General features: G+C 39.4%; 2 protein-coding genes across 2 annotated transcripts in view; one reads left to right on the top strand and one right to left on the bottom strand.

Annotated features, from left to right (window-relative positions):
* LOC115440927 (EH domain-containing protein 3) overlaps positions 1-20,509 on the top strand; it is a 44,747-nt gene extending 24,238 nt beyond the window's left edge. The window contains 2 exon segments of the mRNA XM_030165445.2: positions 16,062-16,232; positions 17,902-20,509. Coding sequence (XP_030021305.1) covers positions 16,062-16,232; positions 17,902-18,104 — 374 coding nt within the window. The 3' untranslated portion in view covers positions 18,105-20,509.
* A 404-nt stretch (positions 20,510-20,913) lies between these two features.
* On the bottom strand, positions 20,914-22,575 carry LOC119193772 (small glutamine-rich tetratricopeptide repeat-containing protein alpha-like). The gene has a single exon (XM_037447464.1). The coding sequence runs from the start codon at positions 22,347-22,349 to the stop codon at positions 21,468-21,470; it is 882 nt and encodes a 293-aa protein (XP_037303361.1). The 5' UTR covers positions 22,350-22,575; the 3' UTR covers positions 20,914-21,467.
* Positions 22,576-25,097: the final 2,522 nt, after the last annotated feature.

Here is a 25,097-nt window from a genome sequence, read left to right as displayed (position 1 = left end):
GGCGTGATATCCTTTTCTAAGAAAAAAACTTAGGATTAAAGAGAGGAATTGGCTAAATCCTACTATCTGACTTGACGCACAACACAACAGTTCCGTTATCTATTGTTTCTTTTAACAAATGTTGTTAGTGACGCATCATGACCTCATGAGCTCGCCCAGCTGACTACACTATAGAATTAGGGTGCGTGGTTAGAAACTTACATCACCTAAATGTATTAAAATGTTCAAACATTGTTCTAATAAGTTGCTTCATGAGCCATAAACTTGCTGATTAGTAGCTGCACGAAGGTGTGTCCATTTTATAAGGTGGTTCCAATGTAGTTATTGTTGGGAAGTGCTTAAATTCTTACATGGCTTTAAGTATTTTGTTTTTATAATCCTCATTTTTGTCTTGTAAGTTCCTCGTTTGGTTTTACTACGTTAATTATATTGTCTTTATTGACTAAATTGGCTTGGGTTTATTAACTTGTTCTTCGTACCATAAGAGTGGCAAGCGGGCAAGCGAATCTCCTGATTGTAAAAGATTCTCAGCAATTCTCATTTTAATTTTTCAAGGAAACTCCCCTTTCATTCCAATTACTTGTATCCTTACTTTTGCACGGTTCGGTTGTCAAGCGATCGGCAGTTGATTGGCCCACATTAGAGATAAGAGTCGGTCGGACAGTTAATTGTGCGCGGTCATTGTGGACGCATCCGGTGCGGTGACATGAGCCGAGCCTCGTCAGCGGCGCCCATTGTACTCCTGCACCCTCCCTGCGATCTGTGATCTCATCAATAACTTCAATACTAGGAGCATTAAATTAATGTTTATTATCTAATCGTGTAATTATATGCTTAACATTAATTAATTACATACCCTTAACTAAACTTTAGTATCCAATTAAGATAGTAACTGCTTCCGGATATTTCTTACTTGTTTTAAACAGTTAATTGATTACATAATTATGCATACCATAATCTTTGATAAGATATCCATTCCAGAAATTATTACATTCAAAATTCAGGACAGTTCCAAACAATACTCAAAAATTGTGAACTGTTATAGCTGTGGGCCATGCGTTGTTCTTCTCGCTTTGTGTCGAGCGCTGTATCAGCATCAATGGGGGCATTAGCCAATTGATACTGGCGCTATTGTGAGCTGCCCTCAGTGGCCAGTATTCTGTGCTGCGCCGGATCGTGTGAGTCATGCGTCACGCCACACGGACTGTGCTGTTAATACATTACATTCAAAAATATGGTTCACTCTAGCAGGTGTTATCTATTGGGTCGAAAGCTACGGATAATAAGAAATAAATTATTAAAACCGTAATTACCGATAGTTAATATGTTTTTCTATTCGATCGCACGCATTTATTGCCCAAGATTGGAATTTGTGCTCGATATGGTTCAATCCCTAAGAAGGGCGCGCTCGGCGAACCGTGGGTACCCTACTCGCCTAAGCATTAAGGAATACCAGCGTGTGGGAATCGTGCATGATTAATAAGCGGTTTTGATGTGGTCACTTTTGACGATCTAATAACTCATATCTACTAAGATAGATCTTTATTGGACAGATAGAATATAAGTTTTTTAACTTCATGTATTACATCGTGAGATGCAATGTTTCTCATTACTAGGCATTACATTTGGATTGCGTCCATGCCGACAGAACCAGAGCTTTGCCTGAAAATAAAAGTAATCCTTTATTTGACTATTGGACATATTTGATATAGAATATTCGACCATTACAAATTACCCACGGACTCCCAGTCTACTCCAGTACAGTCGAGTGGTCATAAATTCCCGAGACGTGCGTCCAGTGCCACAAAAGGCATCGGTTGAAGTGTCGCGATGTCATTGCCAACGAGTTCACGGCCGACGCCTACTTGTTTCGCGAGTGCATTTCACTCCATTACGAGGCACACAATACATATCAATGCCAGCGACTGTACGGTAATTAGATTTTATTGTCAATGATAAGTGGGTCAATAATATTTTTAAATGATTTGGGACACACGGCACAGTCTAATTTATATGTTAATGGAATTTATGTAAATTAATGTTGCGTTGTTACAAGTCCTATTGTTTTGATACGAATTTGTATGAGCGCTGTTAGTGATTTTTAACCAAAACTGTAGTACAGTTACCTCTCTTAAGTTCTCATGGTTATTGATTTGCTTAAGGGCCTCTCCAAAGCAAACAGCTTAACATTAATTTCATACACTTACGGTGTACAAGGTATGGTGGGAACATGCAAAGATTTAAAAATAAAATCTTTAAAAAAATATGTTTTGGCCTGACTGAATATACTGCCTCGGTGGCGTAGTTGTATTACGGTACGACTACAGTGCTATGGTGTCGGGTTCAATCCCTGGGTCTGGGTCACGGTGAAAAGTGGGTGCGCCAGTTGCGCTCCTGTCTACCTCTTCAAGGATAAAAGGCATGAGTGTGTGTGTCGACAATTCAAAACTATAAAAATATTCCTCATTAAATAAAGGTTTTACCTCAATGTTGTTTGCAAATTTAAATATGTACTTTAAGAACCTTCATTATAAGTAGAATCCAGAACAGTCTTTATAAGTCAATACAGTGCACCCCGTATTGGTATGGCAAGTCATCAGAACCTCCAGCATTTCATTATGACTATGTCTTAACAACTTGTGACACAAGGGCCGTAACGAATGTGCCATGCTGCTTTTGCTTTGATTTCCTTCTCCTCATTCACTAAGATCTTGCATTATGTGTGGCCAAAACAATTGATTAATAATTTAGTATGGACTCCGGTGTAGTTGTGGACATGTCCAGCGGTCCGTGTGGCTCTGATGTGGGTCGCGGCGCGCGCTGAATACGCACCAGCCAACGACGCCCCATACTCCTTACTTCATTCGCCTAGTGCCCTACTGGTTTTATACTTTCTATGACTCATTCATAAGATTATTATGTAGCTGTGGTCTACTTGTACTCTATCATTCATGGGTTGGTCTGTTATGTTCTTCAGAGACTACCGTCAAGTCTTGTGTGCACTACCGAGTGACATTCCTACGGACTTAAGATTCTATCTTCTCGAATTTCACTTTCCGTTTTTCAAAATTCTTCATTGCTGTTATAATTTTATAATATTTTTCTACTTAATAAGTTTCCTAATGACTGCTTTGTGATCTTCCATTCCCATAAAAAAACGAATGGCATGCCTTTCTTTTTTATTTGATTATTAATCTGAAGCCCCAATTGTCACAAGGTGTTTATGAAGTCATTTAATCCTGGTAATATTGAGCTGATTAATGCTTGTTACCGTTAAATGAAGGGAGCTAATGTGTGATGCACATTGTTCCGGTGCGCTCACCGTCTATAGGCAACAAATGCAGCGCCACACACGTGCCGCACCGGCAGATGTTCGCAATCTGCGGTCACTCACTCGGTCCCTCTGACCTCCGCGGCGTCGTCAAGTTCATTGTGATGCATGTCCACTTGTTATGCTCGTATGAGATTAACCTTATGTTTTATGTCTTCATCTATAATACTTGTATGTTGATCTAATTTATTTAATTGATCTTGTTATAACCTACTTTTTAAGAGCAATAATCGATGTCACGTTCATCGCAGAAAATAGAACATAAATTTTTCTGGAAAATTTCCCTAAGAGGTGGTGCTAATGTCTTAGAGAAATTGAAAAGGCTGCTCCAATACTGGTGATCACTTATGAGCATGTAGTATAGTGAATACATTTGCTTATTGATCGCCTTGTTTATTACATAATTATTGTGTTTTATCCGTGTCCCCTCTTCATTCAACTATTATATCATAAACTAGCAATTAGAATAAGTTCACTGAGTATGCTCGCTACAATTTCTAAATCATTTGCTCAAGTTATACAACTCCTACACAGTATCGAGACAAGTCGCAAATAATGCACAAGGCATACAGCGCGCGCATAACGGTGTCGACGGGATTCCATGCCGGCAGCGTTTGATAATCCTGCCACGCAGACGTGAGACGCATCGCACGCGCTAATGTCGCATTGTGATGCCATGTCACCCACACACTCGCTGATTTCAAACACCTTTTCATTGTGGGTTACAATTGCGATGTTTAGAATAATACTGTCGTTGGAGGGCAATACTTATTGTGTCTGAATAATGAGTTCATGTCATAAAGTTGTCACCATTTGTATATTATGGTCTATTGTTAGTACGGCTTTCTTTTAAAGCTGATAGAGAAAAAAGACTTTTTGTAATAGCGGCTATACATTTCACTCGTGTATTATTTTATGATTTTTTTAATAAATAATATATCTTTTACTAATACTTGAATAATATAGTAACCAACCACTCCACACTAACGTTTTGTAATGAATAATTTTTGTTTAAAGATTTTTGCAGTTTCGCACAGTAGGTTTCATGCAGCGTTTATAATCCGACATATTTTTTCAGACACGTCTCCTCTCAGCTGTGTCTAGACTCGGGGGTTTATCTCTCTATTTTGGTGCTATTTATAGTGGGTTCGTGACGGATGTCAACTATCACGCGTTGTTTTGCGTTGGGCAGGCGGTGGGCGTAGCTGAATGCGTAGTATTAGGTGAATTTCATTGTTTAATTGGGAAGTAAAGTTTGGAGATTGGCACCAACGCTCCGACATAGCAACTGCTTTATAGCTTTACTCATCATTCTTAAGGGTGCTTCTTTATACCATTGAATTTATATTTTGTCACGAAATATTTGAATTTTATAACAAGCCCTTAAAATATGTTTTACCACAATATTTTAATGTGGTGGTTCAGATGTGGCCAGGTATGGCAAAGGATTGAGGTTCACGGATGAAGGAACCACTAGCGAAAAGGTAGTCAACACATCTGCTGTCTAAGGCTATTACAGTATGTATCGTATACTTGCTAGTATATTGCTGCAGTCAATAATTTACTAAAAATCCATTATTTATATTTTTTAAAATCCAACACTATTCACGGCTGACCTTATGAATCTATGATTTCGATGAAATTTTAAATGGAGACAGTTTCAGAACCAGAGAACGTCATAGGCTACTTTTTATCCAGAGAAAATATAAAACCGGACTCTAATCCTATAAATCTTTCCAAGCGAGGCTTAGCGAGCAGTTACGTATTTTTGAGTAAACTAGTTGCGGAACTATTCCTTTTTGAGAATTGTAATTTAATATTAAGTCGCAGTATATTCAGCAAGGATTTATTGTAGTACTGGGGGATCCAGTGTTTCGCTGGAAGACGAGAATTTTAGTTATGATCAAGAAAGAGTGATTCGTTTTACAAGACTTAACGGGTGGAAGGTCGAAACTCAATGATCACACGGTTGTTTGAGAAACCTATGGAATGTGGTGTTTTTGAAACTCGACAAGTGCAACATCGCCGCCGCCGCATGATAGCGAGTTATCAACCATCCCAGCGCTCGCAGCTGATAATATATCAGACGTTTTAGGATTTTCAAATGTATTTCATCGAAACTTTTGCAGTATCGCTTATTTATCTGTAAATAACAAGACTTCCACGAATTGCGTAAACTCATAAGTAGGATGGACGTTGGATTTCGTAGGTTAAATTGACTCATAACTGCAGTATACATATTTTTATTGTACTTTATTTCCTACGTCATCAGGCACTCTTTAGAGCTCGTATTTCGGAGCTCGCGTTCCAACGAGTTTACCGTGTCAAGTATTGTGTGCCCTTGATTTATTTGCAAGGCCACGTATTACTAGAGTGTCGCGTGTGTCCTGAGGAGTGTTCGAGCAACTTGTGTTGGCCGGCGGCGGTCGCGGGCGAGTGGGCGGCGACGGATGCGCATCCTCTTTACGGCGAGGATACAGGTATCCTGCGTCCAGCGACCTTCGCACGACCAACACAATTTGGTGCGGCCCAAGATCTGCGGCTTCCCATCGTTATCGCCGTCGGCGCGGCGTCGTGCAATTGAACTAATCTGTTATGGTTATTTACATTTACTGATGGCTGATGACGCGAATTTTGGACAATCTCGGGTACAGCGGGCGCAGCTCTGGATGCTAAATTATCAGCATAGATTTTTGCGTTTGAGTATTGTGAGTTGGAATGAATGTCAAAGATATCGATCTTATAGTATGTTTAACTGGTTATTCATTACTAAAACTTAAATAAATAGTTTTCTATACAAGTTATTCGATGTAATGTTTTGTCTCATAATATGAATGTAAAATGAATTTAAATGTAAGCTGATGTCAGCTGATAAGTTTAGTTGTAGGATAGTGTACGTAATGCACGCCGCCGGTGATTTGTCATCGTATCGAACTTGGTACAAGATACGAGCGAGTACTCGCCGCAATCAATCCGCAACGCGATACCGGCCTGATCTAATGACTGATAACAAACGAATCGAATTAAATGTAGAAAAGTGTGTATTCATTACGTAAACAAATTTGTGTGCGCTGCGTGAAACTGAGATTTCTTATAACCCTTTTTCACTTGCCTTTTTCTTTGGATATAAGCCTCTTCCGTGTATCTATGTTTGCTGTCTTTATCCAGTCCTCATCTGCTACTGGAACAATATCGTCTATCCACCTAATTTTTGTTTTGCCAAACTTTTTTTTACTTGTTTGTCATTGTGTTACAACAATATAAATGTACACAAAACATATAAATCTATAGAAAATTCAATTTTTTACCTAGAACTTTTTCAAAATAACTAACTAGGAACAAATAACATAATTTGTAAATATAAGACAATATCTTGGATAAGTGCTCCTTAAAGAGACACTAAGCCGGTTAAATAACCCGCACGTAATGTCAATAAGCAAAGTAGTTAGTAGGCGCCGAACTAAATACATATTGCATAAAACAGGACAATATTGCACGAATTAAAGAAATATTAACTCGGGCCTCCTATAATTTGGAGGTAATTAGATCATGTACTTGCAAGTGGTTGTTTAGTCAAATGAGAGGTGTGTTACGAGACCGAGGGCAGATTATTGCTTATTTATATTGAAACACAACTCATACGTTTGATGATTAGCCTACATAGGTTCCACAGGTTTTAGAAATAAATTTATGCTTGATGTATATCAATATATGTAGAATATTATTTCGCATTCAAAATTAAGTGTAAGTATATATTTTTATTCGAACTACATACAAACTAGTTACAAGTAAACAAGACTATTTACGTGAATTCACTGTAGATTTCTAAATTGCAATATTCTTTATGCATAACAGCTACATTGTTGCTTTATTGTTCAACGTTGTATTTTATTGATTTTGAAAACAATTTACGCCATAGGAGGTGGCTTTAATATTTACGAGATGATCAGAACAATAGCTTCCTTTATATTACAGCGCAGCTGTACTATATTAGTTGTAGCGGAGGCAATTAAAAAAGCAAATAGCTCTCCCGAGTAGGCGCGATTGTCCGGTGTACTGCGCGTGCGACTGCGCGCGGCCGATCGCCACACTTTCACTGAGCCGCGCCACGTGGCCGCGTCACACCACCACTGACACTGTTCACATTTACAGACAATAGCAGTGGCGAATATAATTTTTATAAAATAAAAAATGTATAATTATCACTTATTTTAGACCGCGTTCAGATGACAAGAGTTTAACGCGGGTTCGCAAGCGTGTTTACAGCTACAACACATATTTTGTATGCATTTACACGCCGATCAAAATACATTTAAAATACGTGTTCTCAAAGAATCGCGTTTTACTAACGTTGGTGCGTTTAACACCTATCATCTGAATCGGCTCTTACTTAGTATTGTAGTGTCCGCCTAGAGTAGAGATCATGTTGCATACTAAAATCGATGCGAAGTTACTTTATTTTGAAGTGGGTTAAGCACTTGCCGATATGGAATCTGTCGAGATTGTATTCCATCAGATATAAAAAATAATATGAGCTACCCTGTCCCCACAATTCTACCTCAATACCGGCTTGTATCTATGTCGTAGTAGGTTCAGCACGCATCAGTATGTTTCTAATGTTTTGTCTTGATGTCTATTGAGGGTTGATTGTTATTGTATACCATGTCTGTGTAATGTCTATCACGTTGTGTGGTGTGTGGTGTGCGCCGGACACGCTGTCGCCCGACTGTGACCATGGGTTAGGCCGCGTGGCCAACACATTACTGTGTGTAGTATAAAGGATGAGAACATGCTTGTATTGTATTATGTATTGTTTAGATACCATTAATCGCCTCGGTGGCGTGGTTGCATTGCGTGCCCAGTACGAACACCACTCTGAGGTCCCGGCTTCGAAGCCTGGGTCGGGCTGTGTTAATGGGTTTTTCTGCTCAATATTAGCCTAGACTTAGAATTTGCGTCCGAATTAGCGGTAGGCTTGTCTTTTATCACGTCACAGGACAGAACACACGTGGCAAAAGAAGGTACCCTGATTCTACCTCTGCCTATGGCCGATAAAGGCGAGATGTATGTGTAACATTAGTACCGTTAGAGATATAAAACCAACTAGCCTCAAAAACTAATAAAGACAGCAGTGCCATTACTTGTCGGACTCTGCGTGATGTATGAAACGGCACGGCCACGTCGCGTCGAGTCCCTTCGTGGGAACCGCCTCGTCGCGCCGCGTGCCGCCGCTGTCTAGTGTGTACTGAGTACTGTGTGTGGTAAACAAGTGATTTTATTGTGTTGCATGCGATGTGGCCGCCCGCGCCGCAACGCTCTGTTGTTTCCTTTCTACACGTTCGCACAGTTCCGCCATTGTTACCCGCTATTGGATTTCACTCACACTTTATTAATATTGTACCGCCTCGTTTTGCTGTAAGTTGTGAGGGATCGGAAATTGTAGGCTATTGTGTTAGTTTATAGGGTTTATACATTTTTATAACCATGGCGCGACAAATTGATATTTACTCTCAAACTATAATGTAGGTATTACAAGCCTTAAACTAATTCATGTTTTTATTTACGTTAGTAAAATGATAATTTTTAAACTATTACCAGCTTCCAAACATTTCATACGAAAAACATCGAGGATTAAGAGAAGAGTGCTGGAACCATTATTAAACTAAGCAACGTGTTTGCAGTCTGCTTTCTAGGTTTATCAAAACTATAGATAATACTCGCACTCGCTAGTGTTTCATGTGAGCCCATAATCTGCACCGATGCCCCATTGTCACGTACGCGTAGTATGTTCATTATACGTAAAAATATACTTTGTGAAAACCATCCTTTCACTCGTATTTACCGAAAATCAAATGTGTTGATATTTTATGGCAATCTTTACCCATGTTTGACTTTATTTATTCGTATAGATTACTGTCTACATTTGTGTGCATGTTTTGATATGTAACCAAAATTAATATTCTATCGTCTTGTTTACATCGGGCTATTAAATCCTGTTTATGTTGATTCGTTATATGTTTTAAGTACTATTCGATTATTTATATGGTAAATGGTTATTGTAAGTACATATGTAGATACCTACTGTACTCCATCTTTGATTATAATTAATTGCAATTATAATTAGTACATATCTGTAATGTAATTTATACGCGCGAGATGCACATTCATATATTATATTAAAGTAGGGGTATCAATTATTGCGATGAATAATGAATGCTATTTCCGTGACTGGTAGTTTCACTTTTGATTGAAACTCTTCTGTTTATTATGTGCAGTTTTATATACCAGTGCGAGAAAGTGAGTGCACCGCACCCGACGATCGGTATAGTCTATCTTAGTACTACCTGGGCAAGATTTAATGTGCAATATTGAAAACTATCTACTGATTGCGCGTGTTTAAGTTATAATTACCTATATTGACGTGTTGTTTTATCGCCCAACATGCCGAGCGTCATTAAATTGTCACATGTATTATCATATTATATCCGTTAGCTTACCAATTTGTTTGGAAAGAACTAGGACGATGAAGGTGCACCGGTGGATCTCTAATTTGTATCTACCATAAACATCATATGGAAGCCTGTCGCCATATATGCTAAATAATATTCTCCGAGTCGAAACCTAGTCAAAATAATTCCCAAATGAAATCAAATCTAACATATTCTGTTCATAGCCTAGGAATGCATCCACTAGACTAATGAGAACGAAGGCACGGCGACATCCATTATCGTATCATAATTTATAATCCCTCGTATATCGGAACGGTTATTTTTAGTCCATATATGTAACCACGATTAATGCTTTATGTAAAGTAATAGTAATTAACGGGAACAGTTCCCGTATCCCTGAGACCCAATGTATGTAGTGTTAACATCGCGGCTGTCGGCTCAGAGCACTCGCAGAGACAAGTGATTTACGCGCCACCATTACAATATATTGCCAGTGATTAGTGGAGTAACTCTATCCGTGCAATGCAGCGAGGACAGGGCCGCGAGAGGGCAGTAGGACAGGGCGGGGATGGGTCAGGTAACGTTTGTTGTAATGTTCAGTTTGTTATCGCAATTGTAACACTGTTTTACTTTATAAAGTATTGTGTCTGCCAATACAACCTATGTATTTCAGTCGAATATTCTGGGTTTTCGATGACGTCTGCGATATCTATGATACTGTGTGAGGCAGATATCAGCGTGATTTGTATTTTGCGCCGTCTTAGTTTGGAATGGCATTTCTAGTCTCATAGATAGTCTCACTATTTGATGCCAGTTATTTTGATCATATATCGGGATACGATATTTCGTACTCCAACATTTCAAGTAGTCTTACAACTTTCTTGTTACTCGCAACAGCTTCTCGTAAGTTTACTGCTGTCTTATAAACCTCCAGTCCGATGGCTTTCAGCCTTGGAATGAAATTTATTGCAGACGGATGCTTGATTGCAATTCTAATTAATTATGTTTGTTAGTTTAGGATGTATGAAGCAATCTCTTGATTGCATATGTTTAGCTGTATCCATCTCCTGCATTAGGTGTCATAGACACGCTGCCGTGTGTTATTAGCCTATAAATATGCCACTTATTAGCCTATAAATATGCCGCTCGATATCTTCTCTTCAAAATCCTATAATTAAGAATGTTATCACACTGGTCCAGTGGAAGTTAGTTGACTGGGATTGGGAGTGGAACGGACTACGAAGGTCCGTAAGTTCAAAACCCAAGGGCACGCACCTTTTGATATTTCTAAAGTGATGTAGTATAATTATTGCTTGCTTATCGGTGAAAGACAAAAGCGTGAGAAAGCGTGCTTACTGACGTGAAGACTGCCAACCTGCACTAGCCTACTGTGGTGGACTCAAACCTAAAACTCTTTCCGTACTACAGAAGGGCCGTGCCCAGCAGTGGGACAGTACATAATACAGGGTTGATAATATTGTAATTAGTAGAGTTTCTTCTGTTAAACGCCAAGCTTTCATCGCTTGTAGTCCTACAGGCCAGGCTAGCTTCTTGAAGACAGATACAACTGCAATCACCTCAGACTGTTGTGTTAATAAAAAAATGAGCCGGTGACCGCGGCCGGCGCTGAATCGATACCGCTTCAATATTAATTGTAATGTTGCAATAAAGGTGACCTACAACACGACGCAGTGCGGTGCGGCGTACACAACAAAGTGTGTGACAATGTGTGCAAGTACAACTAAACGAAGGAGATGTACGCACGTTACTCATTCATAAAGATCCTTTACCTATGTCCTTATGGTTATTGTAGAAAGTTACTTCATTACGTAATACCTAATAAGTAGTTAGTTAAATAACAATCGCAGCTAGATGGTGCTTTATTAAAATGTACGCGACCTCGGTGCGGCGTGAAGAAAAAAAAAGGAGAATAGTTCTATCAAGGATCTACGAACGGGCAGATTTTTCAATCCAATACGATTTCTACTTTATGGTTTTTATTTATTTATGAGCATAAAATACACAGTACACTCCAGTTGATATATCTATGAGGCGAATTGCAATAAACAGTTAATAATGATCACATAACTGACTGGCATGTGCACTTCCTGGAGCGGTGCGTATAAATAGTCGCCACGTGCGCCGGCGCACCGCCCTCGCCGCGACCGGCGCCGCGCCACTCTCCTACAACGATATGACTATTTGTTCACATTAATTCTTTTTTAATTGTTTCCTTCCGTTGTAACACTTTCAGATGTTAGGTTTATTTTTATCTGTTCCTAGTTCTGTAGTAAAACTGACATATTTTTGAAATGGAACCTCATGAAATTTATCGGCGGGAACCGGTATTGCAGATTCATTAATATTCGAACTAACATCGCAATTATCAATAATCGCAATAGCTATGGGACAGTAGCCAACTGGTAAATGAGAAACTGCGGGTTCGATCCCGCGTTGATATTAAAGATTTGCCGGACTTATACTTAGGTACCTAATTTGGGTCGGTTTCGTTTTTGGTTATTTTTTGTTTGTCTTTAAGACTGTCTGCCTATTGATGATAAGTCCTGTGAGTGTTTTACGAGTCCGTCACCCGTACCTAATACCTCCGTCACAAACCTTATATCTTATTGCGGGACTGTGTATGTACCTGTTGCGTATATTTGATATGTATCTTCCCACATTGAAGGTTTAGGATGTATTATTAAAAATGCACTCATAGATTGGTGATAGATAAAATAGTGCATTAGAAGCATCGATCATGTCTACTTAGTAGACTTTACTATTAGCGCAAGTTGCGACTAAAGTCTAGTTCCGCTGAAGTTAATTACAGCGGGCCAGGCTTCCCTGCTCCGTGCGTGTATACCACCTCCCCTAGCCCCTGTACAGTGTGCATCTGTTACGCAAACTTTCGATGCTTCGATGACTTTACTTTTTATACAATCAATTATTTCAAATCGATGACCTACAATTTTAATACAAATCCTTGTAGATAATTTGTATAGATATAAATAAAAAACGTTCTCTTATGGTCCATTGGGCGGTGAAATGAACGACCTTCTCCGCATTGTCTAAGACACAGATAGCTGCGCGCGCACAATAACTAACAGAAGGCTCACTGCAAATGTCTATTGTTTACGTGAGGGCTGTATTATAGCAATAATTTGTGCATCTAGTGACTAATTTAAATTTTATAACATTAGTCATCAAATGTAGCATACTAACAATAATACATAATCAATTACATGCATAAAATAGTAATCGAAAGGTTTTAGAAAAAAACTAATTATTACATCAACAATCTCGTACTATCTTGACCTCATTCTAAGAAACATGTTTTGTATAGTGTGTATAATAAACCAGGAACTCCAAAGGTCCTAATTTATCGTAATGCGAGGATTAACGCTGCGGCTCTTTGCATCGCAGTCGGCTCATCTCCACTACACCATGGTCACTACATGATGATACATTTGTAAATAATGCATACAAATAAAACTAGTCAGAAGTAACGCTTTTTAGCCCAGACTTAACGGTAATTATTCGTGAAATTAAACTGTTATTAGTTGTAAACCGATTTCGCAATGACTCAGTGTCGACGTAAACAAACTTGTTATGCAATGAAGGAAGTTTGTGTTCGTCACGTTGTAGGGGCTGTGTGCGCGGATCAAGGCTACTGCAGCAGCCCGTGCTGTGGCCCAGCGGTCTTTAGATACAGCGTACTAATAACAACCGTATGTGTAAGGATATATAGTAGAGATTCTATTGTGGAAGAAGCTTCTTCAATACCGCAACGTGTGCGCTGAACCTTATGCTTTATCGCTGCCTGTGAATGAAGTGCAAGGTGAAATCTGTGTGTCGCCGTTAGCAGAATACTGAACACTGAACACTACATAACGGGATTGTTTGTACGCACGTACACGTACTAATGCTGTTTTGGACTGTTTATTCTAGCTACAATATACAGAATTACGGATATTCAGTACTTTAACCCAAATAAAGGTTTATTATACTTATTATGGCAAATAATAATTGCTTAGATTAAATATTGTCTGGATCTATAAAGGTTTAAGCCTTAATATTATTTTTGTCGGTAAAATCTTCACAAGAAACATATTTTTTCACATTTGTCTGGTTTTGTAATGATTTATTACATCAATTGCGATCGTTTTTGTTGCAGTACAATATAAAGGTCATCCCAATTTGTTATTTATAAAAGAACATAAAATTTTTATGATTGATGCATCATCACAAAAGGCTACGTTTGTCTAAGAACTTTGCATCGCTGTTCAATTGTTTGATGGAGCTAACTGCCTCGTCAGTTGAATATGAGCCGATGCTTGCTGACGATGCAATATACAATGCAGCGATACTGTACGGAAAGTAGTGGACTGCGAACATACGTGACATTACAAAGCGATGATTTTGTGAACTCTCCTTGTACGTGTGTCTTCACAGCGTGTCTTATAGCCAGAAATACTATGCATACTTATTTATTAAAATATATTTCAACATTTACCCATAGCATGAGTGAAACATAAGTACTGGTTTGATTAAGTGCTGGTTAGGCATTAGCCTTCCGCTTTGTGTTGTACCGCCGAGTGACATTCCCACAACACGTTTGTTCCGCCACACGCCGAGCCCAGCAAAAACCGGCTATTTAGATTTCCTCAATACGCGAGATTCGGAAGTGGGCCCATTGTTGAAGTCTGAGACGCGACGCTGTGATCGGGTCAGCAATCGGACATATTTACTGGTGACTCGTGAGCCATCGACATTTGTTACCGCTTTATTTCAGTGTACTTCGTAGTATTCGCCGTGTGTGCAAAATTTTGTGCGGTTTATTATCATTTGCAGTATCTTTTTTAATATACTTTAGCTAGATAAAAAATTTGGTAGGCAGATAATTTATTACTTACATAAAATGTAAAATGAATAATAACGCAATAAAGACTTCACATGTATGAAGGGTCATTGATAAATTACGTCATACGAACTCCTTAATTTTTTGACCCTTCCTTGTCACAGGTGATGACATTCGCGGTCCTCTACCTCACCCACTTGGTGTTACGTCACATGGTTTGCGATTTTACACTCAGAGCTGAATAATTGAAAACAGCAGTTGCATTTAGATCTGACTTGCTTTTTTTTAATAAAATTAACATCCAATCGCGGCGGGCAGAATTTGGTTCAAAGGTACCCCACAAATGACCCAGTGGTACGCCGAGCCGTTCGAGCGAATGAGAGTTTGCCAATAAAACAAAGTAAATCTTATACATATATAAGTATTTGCATCAGGCTATATAGCCTGAGATAAAATATTTTTGTAAGTTTACCGTTTATTCAGTATTTTTTTTTCTATACACAAGAACTCAAGATTTTAACATGTGACATCACGAAACTTATAACCCCCCATTCTTTTGTCACGTGTCACAGTTTGTTGCCCTTCTCCCCTATTCAACGTGTGACGTAATTTAAGAATATCCCCAAACGATTATTTAAAGTATAACTTTAATTAATGATTCGGTATTACAAAATGTAACTACAGCCAAATTAACTAAGTAACTGAAACCGTTTGTGTAACAGACTTGTGAGACACGGTCCAAGGCCGCAGCTAGCTGATTTCTAATGGAAGTTCTTACTTGACAAAATCCATGTGGCAGGCAAAATGCACGTCATATTAATTAATTGTTGTAGCTGCATCACATAATAACCAAACATCAACATCACATAATATCAAAAATAACCTCATGAATATTTTCAAACCGTTTGAAAGCGTATTTGTTAAACAATACATTCAGATGTCTATTCTGACAGTAAGGGGCGGTCGCCACCTCCGTGACCTCTGCGAGACCTCGGCAACGGTTTAAAAGCGCGCCGCGACTCGCGACCCGTTTGGAAATGCACAAATTAATATTCAATTGTTTAACAAATTAGAATTATACAACGGTATTACCGATGATTATAATATTGAACGTTTTAAGTATGTATTGTGATAGTACTCATCGACTTGGCTTACTATATCTACTATTTTTTATTTGAATATTTATAATTGCTAAGATTAACAATAACTATTGTTTAAACCACAGTACAGTGCCTTAGTGTGAGCATTTCTAGTTATGAATTGCATTAAATACCAACCACATTAAACTAAAAGTTTTTACGCAGGTAATAATGCTTCAGAATTCCGATTACTCCAAGAACCTTAATATCTAACCCGGCTTGGATGTTCTGTCATTGTGTTAGTATGTTCACAATAATTTAACGTGAAACTACAACGTTTCCAGGTGGCGCGTTCGAAGGCGTGGAAGACCAGGTGTCGCCGTTCGGGTACGGGCGCGGCGAGGGTGTGGACGCCGGCCACGGCGACCCTGAATGGATCTGCAGCAAGGAGAAGCCACACTACGACGAGATCTTCAAGACGCTCAACCCCATCGACGGGAAAGTGACCGGCGCCGGTACGAACCCCGCACACACACTCGCACACACACCACACCTCGTGCTCGACACCGCTTTGCAGGCGCTGCTCTCTTCCAGTCACAACTGTCAATTACTAACCGAGCTCTGCATGACGATCGAAAAGGACGACAATAACGAGCGCCATGTAGATTTCAATAAAATATCTGACGCTCTGTCCGTATTCGCGAAGAGCTGTCACGTCATCGCGCAGTTTCTTATGAACACTACTAGTGATAGGATGTCGCACGCCGTCTCTATTCATAGCCTTAACGATACCTTAGCTATTGACGCCCCGAGCACCAGCGCATACATAGCGAATGATGATAGCCTAGATGATCATTCTGATCGCGCGCATTTACATAGACCCGATAATTCTGATAGTGCTCATCACACATCTACAGTGGATACTTCGTTTGACAATTTCGATTCTATTGCAGAAGACAGTGATTTGGAATCTGATGATTTCAAGGAAGAACGACATGATAATGTAGACGTGAAAGTAAATAGTAGTATAAAAAGCTTCTTCAGTCCGATGTTCTATTCAGTTAAAGTATTCATTCTTTTAGTTTTAAATGTAGTTACTCTACTGATAACAGCTCAATTCTTGTTCGTATCAATGGTGTATGCTATAACGGGGAATACAGTTATAGAGTTCTGTGTAGAAAAGACGCCTTCTACTTGGTTGGACAAGGCTAAATCTGCTGCCTTCGGGCCGGAGGACGAGACGGTGCGCATAGAGTCCGTCGTGGAGTTGTTCTTCAAAGACAACGTCATTAACATATTGAAGTACATTATTCGGTCCCTCAGTATAGACTCAAGCGCGACATAGTTCTAGAAAATGGCATAACGTTTTGACTGTAAAACTTTCTAGTCATCTTTGTGTTATAGTTATATTCAATTATTTTGATTCCTTTGCATATTATTTGATTTTTACTAACCATACTTAATACACTACCACTTACCTACTATACTTAAAGACCCATCTCTAAAAGCAAATCAAGTATAAAAGAACCAACCCTTCCGGAACTACATGCTCTAGGGTCAATTCTCAGTCATAGGCTTTAATTTTGTATGAAGAGAAATGCTTGTCCAAATGTCTGAATATTAACCACGACACAATAAAATGCTGGACCCTTGAGTAAAACTGACGCCAATTTTTAAAGTCGGTGTGGTATGTTAATTGCTTTACTCACTATATGTCTCTTGGCACTCTTGAATATTTAATACTAATGTTAAGAATAACATAACTACAATCATGTCGACTATAAAAATTGGTTTCGGCTGTAGACCCTATTCATAACATTCCCTGGTGTTAGTTTTTTATTCATTGTTTTATTTCAAAATTTTAAGTATGTATTGACAACTAAGCTTAATATATTTTATTAAATTACTTATTGCTTCGCTATTTTTTTTTGGCGTAATATTTACTCTTTTAGTTCTTATTGTTCTCTTTAATAAGCTTGCATCATAATCCCTATAAAAGACAAAATGCATTTGTACATTCCTCTCTTGAAAGGTCGGTAAGGCCACGATTCCCATACTACTAAATATTTGTATGGGTGATCGGTCATCGTAGGCGGCCAACCTTCCTTGTATTGAAGTCGTGGGTGGAGAGGTCCGAGGTGCAACGTGTAGGAGTCTCGTGCTGACGTACGGTTTTTTCAACAGCGGCCAAGACGGAGATGGTGAAGTCGAAGCTGCCCAACTCGGTGCTCGGCAAGATCTGGAAGCTATCGGACATCGACAAGGACGGGTTCCTCGACGAGGAGGAGTTTGCGCTCGCCATGCATCTCATCAAGGTGAAGACCAACGGGCACGACCTGCCCCCCGAGCTGCCCTCCCATCTGGTGCCGCCCTCCAAGCGGAACTGAGAGCTGCCGCTGCACCTCCACCACTGCCCCTCCCGCCCGCCGCATCACCTGCGCCCGCACGCATTGTACTGGTTTCGATCACAAATCAGTACACATGGTGTGCCCCCGGTTACTCACGGTTTCGTATTTGTTTCGCTGCGGCTCGTACCGAAGCCCCGGCTCCGGACCTCGCCTCCCCCCTCTCTTCACACACTTCCTGTGATTAGTAGTGGAGTAGTCTGCTTTGTAGCACTTACGACTCGCGTGTGCGGGGTTGCCACCGGTTGAATTGTCAATAACTATGGATTCGGTTTCCTAAGAACCAAGTATATAAAAATGCTGAGATAAAATTTTATATTTGAATATTTTATCTATGAGTGGCAGCTCTATGCATGTAGTCTGTTATTTGTAAACTTTGTGGAGACCAAAGTGGGTGCATGTTGTCTAATCGCGAATCAGCAGTCGCCGGTCGCTGAGGACGACCTTCTTTACAAATCAACCAAACCGACCGATTAATTACATAACTGGTTGGCGACATCGCAGGCCGCTTGTGAAAACTATTACAATAGGATTTACATAATTATTCGGAAAGTGCGCGCTTCTATATAAATTGGAAAGTTTGTCGTAAATATTTGAGAGTTTAGTGTGAATGTTTAATAACGCTGAGTGGGAGAGGGCGGCGCAGGGCGACGTCTTGTACCAAATTGTCACGAGTGTAGTTCTCGTCTGAGATGAAATGGCGTCCAACAATCACTAACGATTTAATACTAGCTTTATTTAATTGGTGTCAAAGGAGGGCTATTATTAAAAAAAAACTAAAATCAGCATTTAAGGTTTTACCTGTATCAAAGTATTTCGCCTGAGTATTGTGCTGGACTCGGGAACATGACGTCATTTCAACTCGGACGACGTTATGTCTGTACAACACTATACAAAGTGCTACTGCGTTACTGCGGCTAATGTTTTAAGCATTTTATATTGAAATTGTTTTTCGGGGCGTTCGAAATGTTTATATAAAGACGTATTTATAAAATTGTTAATATTGTTCAAAATTGTAGTGCGTTCAGCTGCATCCAATGAATTAGCTTTATTTTTTACTTAATGTACTGTTATATTCAACTGAGAGCGTAACCGCGACCGCAACAACTTCATACCGCTTTTGTCATGTACCGCGAACAACAAAATTAACTTTCAGTCAATTCAAAATTAATATTGTGTATAGTCCTAATATCAACATGTACCGACCTTTGGCCAGAATATTAACGTTTTTTTATTTCGGCAAATAATTAGCAATGTAACTATGCATACAGCATTGTGACATAATATTATATAATGTTGTTTTCGGTAGCGCCGTGAAGTTGCCTGCGAGTCGGTAGAGTGAAGTGTAATGGCGGCCGCCGGTCGCCGTTGTGTTGTCAGTTGTGTCGCGCGGTATGCAGCGACGTCGCGAGACCGCAGTATAAATTATTGTTAAACAAACGTTTATGATTATTTTAAGTACATCTATTGTTTGTTAAGATCATCTTAAGGTTTCATTATTTAACACCTCTTCAACATTTTATTTTTGTTTTAGAGTTATTTACATGTCGCCTGTAACGATAACAGATGTTTTATTTTGCATAATCATTTAAAAATATTTTTCTATTTATTATCAAATTTAATAATGTTTAAATTCGTTTATTCGTTCCTATTAGTGATGATTGCGATCATACAAACATTATTATAAGTTTTATAAAGGCAATACTTACCGTGTATGATTTAGATTCATGTCAATAAGTGCTTTCACTCGCTTTTTTACTGCATTTATTTGTTAGTTGAAGTTCGGTGCCTTCGCTGCGTGTATCAGCTTGTGTGCTGGTGCTCAACATCATTGGTAAGGAGTGAGGAGTGAGGATGTAAGGCCGACACCGTCAGTGTTCCCGCGCTTCCACCGTCACGTCACTACACCTACTTATGTCTAGACAGTATCACACAAAAATATTAAAGGGAATGTTATATGCACTAACTGGTATGAGAATGAGGTGTCAGATAGCATACATAACATCTGAACTGTATGCGTGGTATGGTGCGGGAACACCGGCCGGGGAATGTTGAATATAACAACATTTTCGCGTGGGTTTGTGTAAATACATGGTGTTTATATCGATATTGGTGTCGCCAGCCCGCGCGTGTTACCGCGTGTTGTCGCGTGTTACCGCGTGTTGCCGCGTGTTACTGCGTGTTGCCGCGTGTTACCGCGTGTTGTCGCGTGTTACCGCGTGTTGCCGCGTGTTACTGCGTGTTGCCGCGTGTTACCGCGCGAGGACGCGACGCGGGTGGCGCCACGAGTTTTTACATTTTGCTACTATGTGTACATAAAGATATGTAAATTGATTACAATTATCGTAAATTATACATAGTGTGTAATAAATAGTTAAGAAAGCACATTATGGTTGTTTCATTTTCTCATGTTTATGATTATATATTAAAATGGACCTCACAATACTAGTAATAGTACGTTACACAACAAACAAAGCTAAAAGCAGTTCATTGTTAATTGGACATAACATAATTTATTATCAAAAATGATTCATACTAAAATTTGTTTTCACAAGAATTATTCATAAATAATTAGCAATATTAATGAGAGTATAATAAATAATATTACTATGTACTGCAGAACAATGAATGCATGTTTTTAGAGAAGTACTTAGTAATAGAATCCCCCACTATGGGATGGAATTATTTTTAATTAATTCTTTCAAATTAAAACTGATAACTACTTGTGTCATTTGACTACCGATTCATGTGAATATGTAAGCATATCAAGATGCCTTAATAAAAAATTGAGTTATTTAAATAAATTTATTAACAGTACCAATATTTTGAAACCTTAGCTAAGAATAATTTGGATCCAATAGAGGCACCCTCTGTCACTCCCTTCTTAACAATATCATACATTACATATTTATAAAAGAAAATTACAATTTATAATATATTACCACTTTTTATGGTTACTAGTGATCATACTTTTCAATGGACATTCAGTGAATATACATAAATGCACAAAGCTTCATGAAACATTCAGAATCCACAAGTTAGCTAACTCATAACAGTACAAACAGCTGCATAAAGGAAAACCATTACAAACTACAAATAGTAGTGAGATAAAAAGCCAACCCATACAAGTTTAATGTGATTTGGATTCATTGCACAGCAAAACAACTGTAGTGTATAGTGAACAATGATTATAAATATTTCAACTGAAAACGGCACTTTAAATTTTCATTAATACTAACATACATAATTTATCTTTCGGCTTAAGCAGTAGTCCTTCAGAGAACTGATGATCAGCAGACACACCTTCCACGTATCATAATTACATAGTCTAACACAGCACACGGCTCATTGTGCGGGCGGCGGGGGATTGCCGCCGGGCCCCGGGGGTCGCACCTGTCTCCGTAGCTGCTCCACCAGATCAGGGTTGGCGGCCTGCATGTGTTGTGCCAGCGCCTGACCCACCTCCAGCAGCGCGTCCATGCTGCCAGACTGCCGCGCCGCACCTGTGCCGCCCGCTGTGTTGTTCATGAGGTTGGAGATCAAGTTCTGCATGTTGTGGTCGGCGAGCATCTCAGTGGCCATGTTTAGCAGTGCGGGGTTCTGCAGCAAACTGCCGAGGTCCATCGGGCCTCGCTCGCCGCGCTGCGTCAGTCGCTCGTCGGTGAGCTGCAGGTTCTGTCGGTAGGACTCGTTGTCGGGCTCGAGCTGCGTGGCGCGGGCGTAAGCTGCGCGCGCCTCACGGTGTCGCTCCAACGCGGTGAATGCGAGCCCGAGGCGGCCGTACGCCTTGCTGTAGTCAGGCTGCAGCGCGAGCGCAGCAGTGCAATCGGCGACGGTCGCCTCGTGTTCGTTCAGCTTGAAGTGTGCGGCGGCACGGTTGCAGAAGTACACGGCGTTGCGCGGGTCGAGCTGGATGGCACTCGTGTACTTTTCTAGCGCCTCGCGGTACCGCTCGGTCTTCATGAGCTCGTTGCCCTCGTTCTTAAGTTTCTCGGCCTGTTCGCGGGTGGCGGCGGGTGGAGGCGCGCCGCCGCGCTGCTGCCGCACGAGCTGCAGCAGGTCGAGTCCGAGCGCCGCGTCGTCTGGCCCGAGCTCGAACGCGGTCTCGATACACTGCACGCCAACCTCGACGCTCTCGCGCGAGTCCACGCTGAGCGCCTCGCTCTCGAGCTGTTGTTTTAGGAAATTTACGATACTCGCTGCCACGATCTTTATTTCGTTCGACATAATGGCGATGTTACGTGTTAATAAGTAATATCTATTGACGAACTTCTATTATTTTTAGATCTTTATCGACGAAATGATTAGGATAATGTGACAGTCCAATGTTACATCAAAATGACATTGTCATGATAATCCGAATGTTGCCATGTTATTTATTTTGTTTCATCTATATATAAGTATCTACAGATGTCGCAACAAATTACTCGGTCTCATCGAGTGCTCCTGATCTATCCGGGCGGGCTATAAAAAATATATTCACATGTTACGAAATTTACTCAATATTTTTTTAAGGACATACTTTGTTTTTATTTATACGTCTAGTATAACCTAATCGCCCCTCCATATAATTATTTTTAACACAATGAGTGGACGTTAGAGGAAAATTATTTTTATTTACGTAATGACTATAAAAAAAAAACTCCTTTTCGTAAACTTAATTTTTCCAATATGTCCTAGCCTTTTTAACTTCTTGAGGCTTCTTCATTCAAAATGTGATTCCGGATATTTAAGGCCCGCCGCCATATATGATACAGCTATGGATGCATACAGCCAAAAAAAATAAATTGGATTGGATTTCAATAAATGAATTAAGACTTCTACATGGTTATCGCACCAAAGCACATGGTCTAAAATTAAATGGTGCCAGCGACAATTTGTACATATACTACGTTCATTGCGGGTCGGACTCAGATGTATAGGTTATGCCTCAGAACAAGAACAAGCATAGAAGTAACACTATGACATTTGAGTGTACTCTGTCTTTGACAGCAAGAAATTTAATTGTGTTGCGATCCCTTCTGATATTTTATCGATATCGATAGATACTTTGTCTATCGGCTATGGTAAATTCACAGACCTGCTAAAATAAACACTTTTCGGTCAGTCAACTACAAACCGTTGCAAATTGCTATTTTAGATAAAGGCTAAAAAAAAGATATCAATATCCTGATTTGGTATTCAAGTACCAAAAGAAGTCTGGATATATAAAAGCACTCGTTAAGAAGCTGTTAAATTACAATAAACTATAGAACTACCGGCTTTCTCCGAGCTAAATTTTGTCTAATTTTCATTTGCTATTTACAGCAGTTTGATGCCTTCCGAAACGTCATTCAAACAAAAATGGTCAAGCATTTAGATTATTAAATTAAGAAAATGTTAGAAATTTCGGAAGGATTGGAAACCGCTGTAAGTAACAAACAAGAAATCGGCCGGAATTTCGTTTAGGGAGAAAGCCAGTACGCCTTCTGTTCTTTTCTGACTTTCTTAGGGATTAAAAGATACCCAAGAGGTGTGATTTGACAGAAGCTACTTAAATGGGACAGTAAAATTAAAACACAGCGGTATCATTCATGTCACATATGTTTGATAATTTATTTCAATGTTAATAAAACTTTGTCGAAATGCTTAGAGCAAACACGGTGCTGTTTTTTCCAATGCCAATTGGGACGAGCTATGGCAACGATCCATTTTTGCCTCATAGCATCATCTGTGGGGAATCTGCAATGAAACACATTGTATGAAACACACTATGAAAATTAGATACTTTCCTTAACCCCCAGCCTTTGCGCACGGTTTCCAAGTGGCTTTTACCACTACACCATCGTATATTGAAAGTAAAAGGCAATTTATGCAAAATAGTAAACTACAATATACTAACATCTATGTTATCGACAGAATATGCAGCACAACACTATTGAACACGACTACGTAAATTGGTAAAAATGAAAAATACTTAATAATTACTGTATCGAATGGCCAACAGCAGATTATAATATGACTACAGCATAATAAAGATTAATTAATAATACTTTTTGCACTTATGTACAGGCTTTAAGCAAATATATTAGGTTTTTTGTTTACTCACCGATGGAAGCTGATGATTTCAGTTTCATTTTCTTTACGAGAAGAATGAGATTTACACCCCACAATAACGGCGGCCATTGCTTGTTCGTAGGGCTATATTATACTTAAACAGGACTGTGTATTTATTAAAATTAACAACAAAAATATTACAAAACATGTAGCCACTTTTGAAAAGCACGCGCTGAAGTATAACGTAACTAAATTGTGTGGGCGCGTTTGTGACATTGTTTTGAGGTTGGCAAGTTGGAACTTTTGACATTTTATTTGCTTTTAATTCGGCATCATAAAGAGGACCAAAGGTAACCATTTGATAATTTTAAAGTGTACGCAAGCCGACTTTAGCAACATAATATTTGTCTCGTTCTTTTCAACGGTTTTGGCCTATTTGAAAAAAAAAGGATAAGTATATGAGGGTAATTTAGATTCCTTCTATGCTTGTTCTTGTTCTGAGGGTTATGCACTTATTCACGGATGACTGGCTATCGGTTATTTTTATTGTTTTAAGGCATTAAATACTAGTTCTTAGAGCCCATTATAGTAAACTTGATTGATTTATTCCTTCCTAATCGATTATCGGCCACGACAGCCAATTTAAACATATCAGCCAATTAACTACGGAGGACGTATTATAGGGCACAATTTTGTACGCAACATACAGGAGCTCTCTCTGTCCCTACATTAAGTCCGGTGAGATGGCATTGACCGGAGAGAGATCAAGCGCAAGCAACACGGCTTTACATATATCCCGAGGCACAGATGTATCACACCGCCAACTCCCTTACTCCGAGCTGCAACTGAGTAATTTTTTAAGATAGAAAAATCCAGTCAGTTCTTTTGGTCCGACCCGGGATTCGAATCCCGGACCTCAGCGCGGTAGTTTTACTCGTA

This window comes from Manduca sexta, chromosome 6, assembly GCF_014839805.1.
Source record: "Manduca sexta isolate Smith_Timp_Sample1 chromosome 6, JHU_Msex_v1.0, whole genome shotgun sequence".
Lineage (NCBI taxonomy): Eukaryota > Metazoa > Arthropoda > Insecta > Lepidoptera > Sphingidae > Manduca > Manduca sexta.
The sequence above is the reverse complement of the archived record's forward strand: the minus strand, read 5'-3'. Positions and strand labels throughout refer to the sequence as shown.

Coding starts and splice junctions, on each gene's coding strand:
- LOC119193772 (XM_037447464.1), bottom strand. CDS start 22,349: ATGTCGAACGAAATAAAGATCGTGGCAGCGAGTATCGTAAATTTCCTA.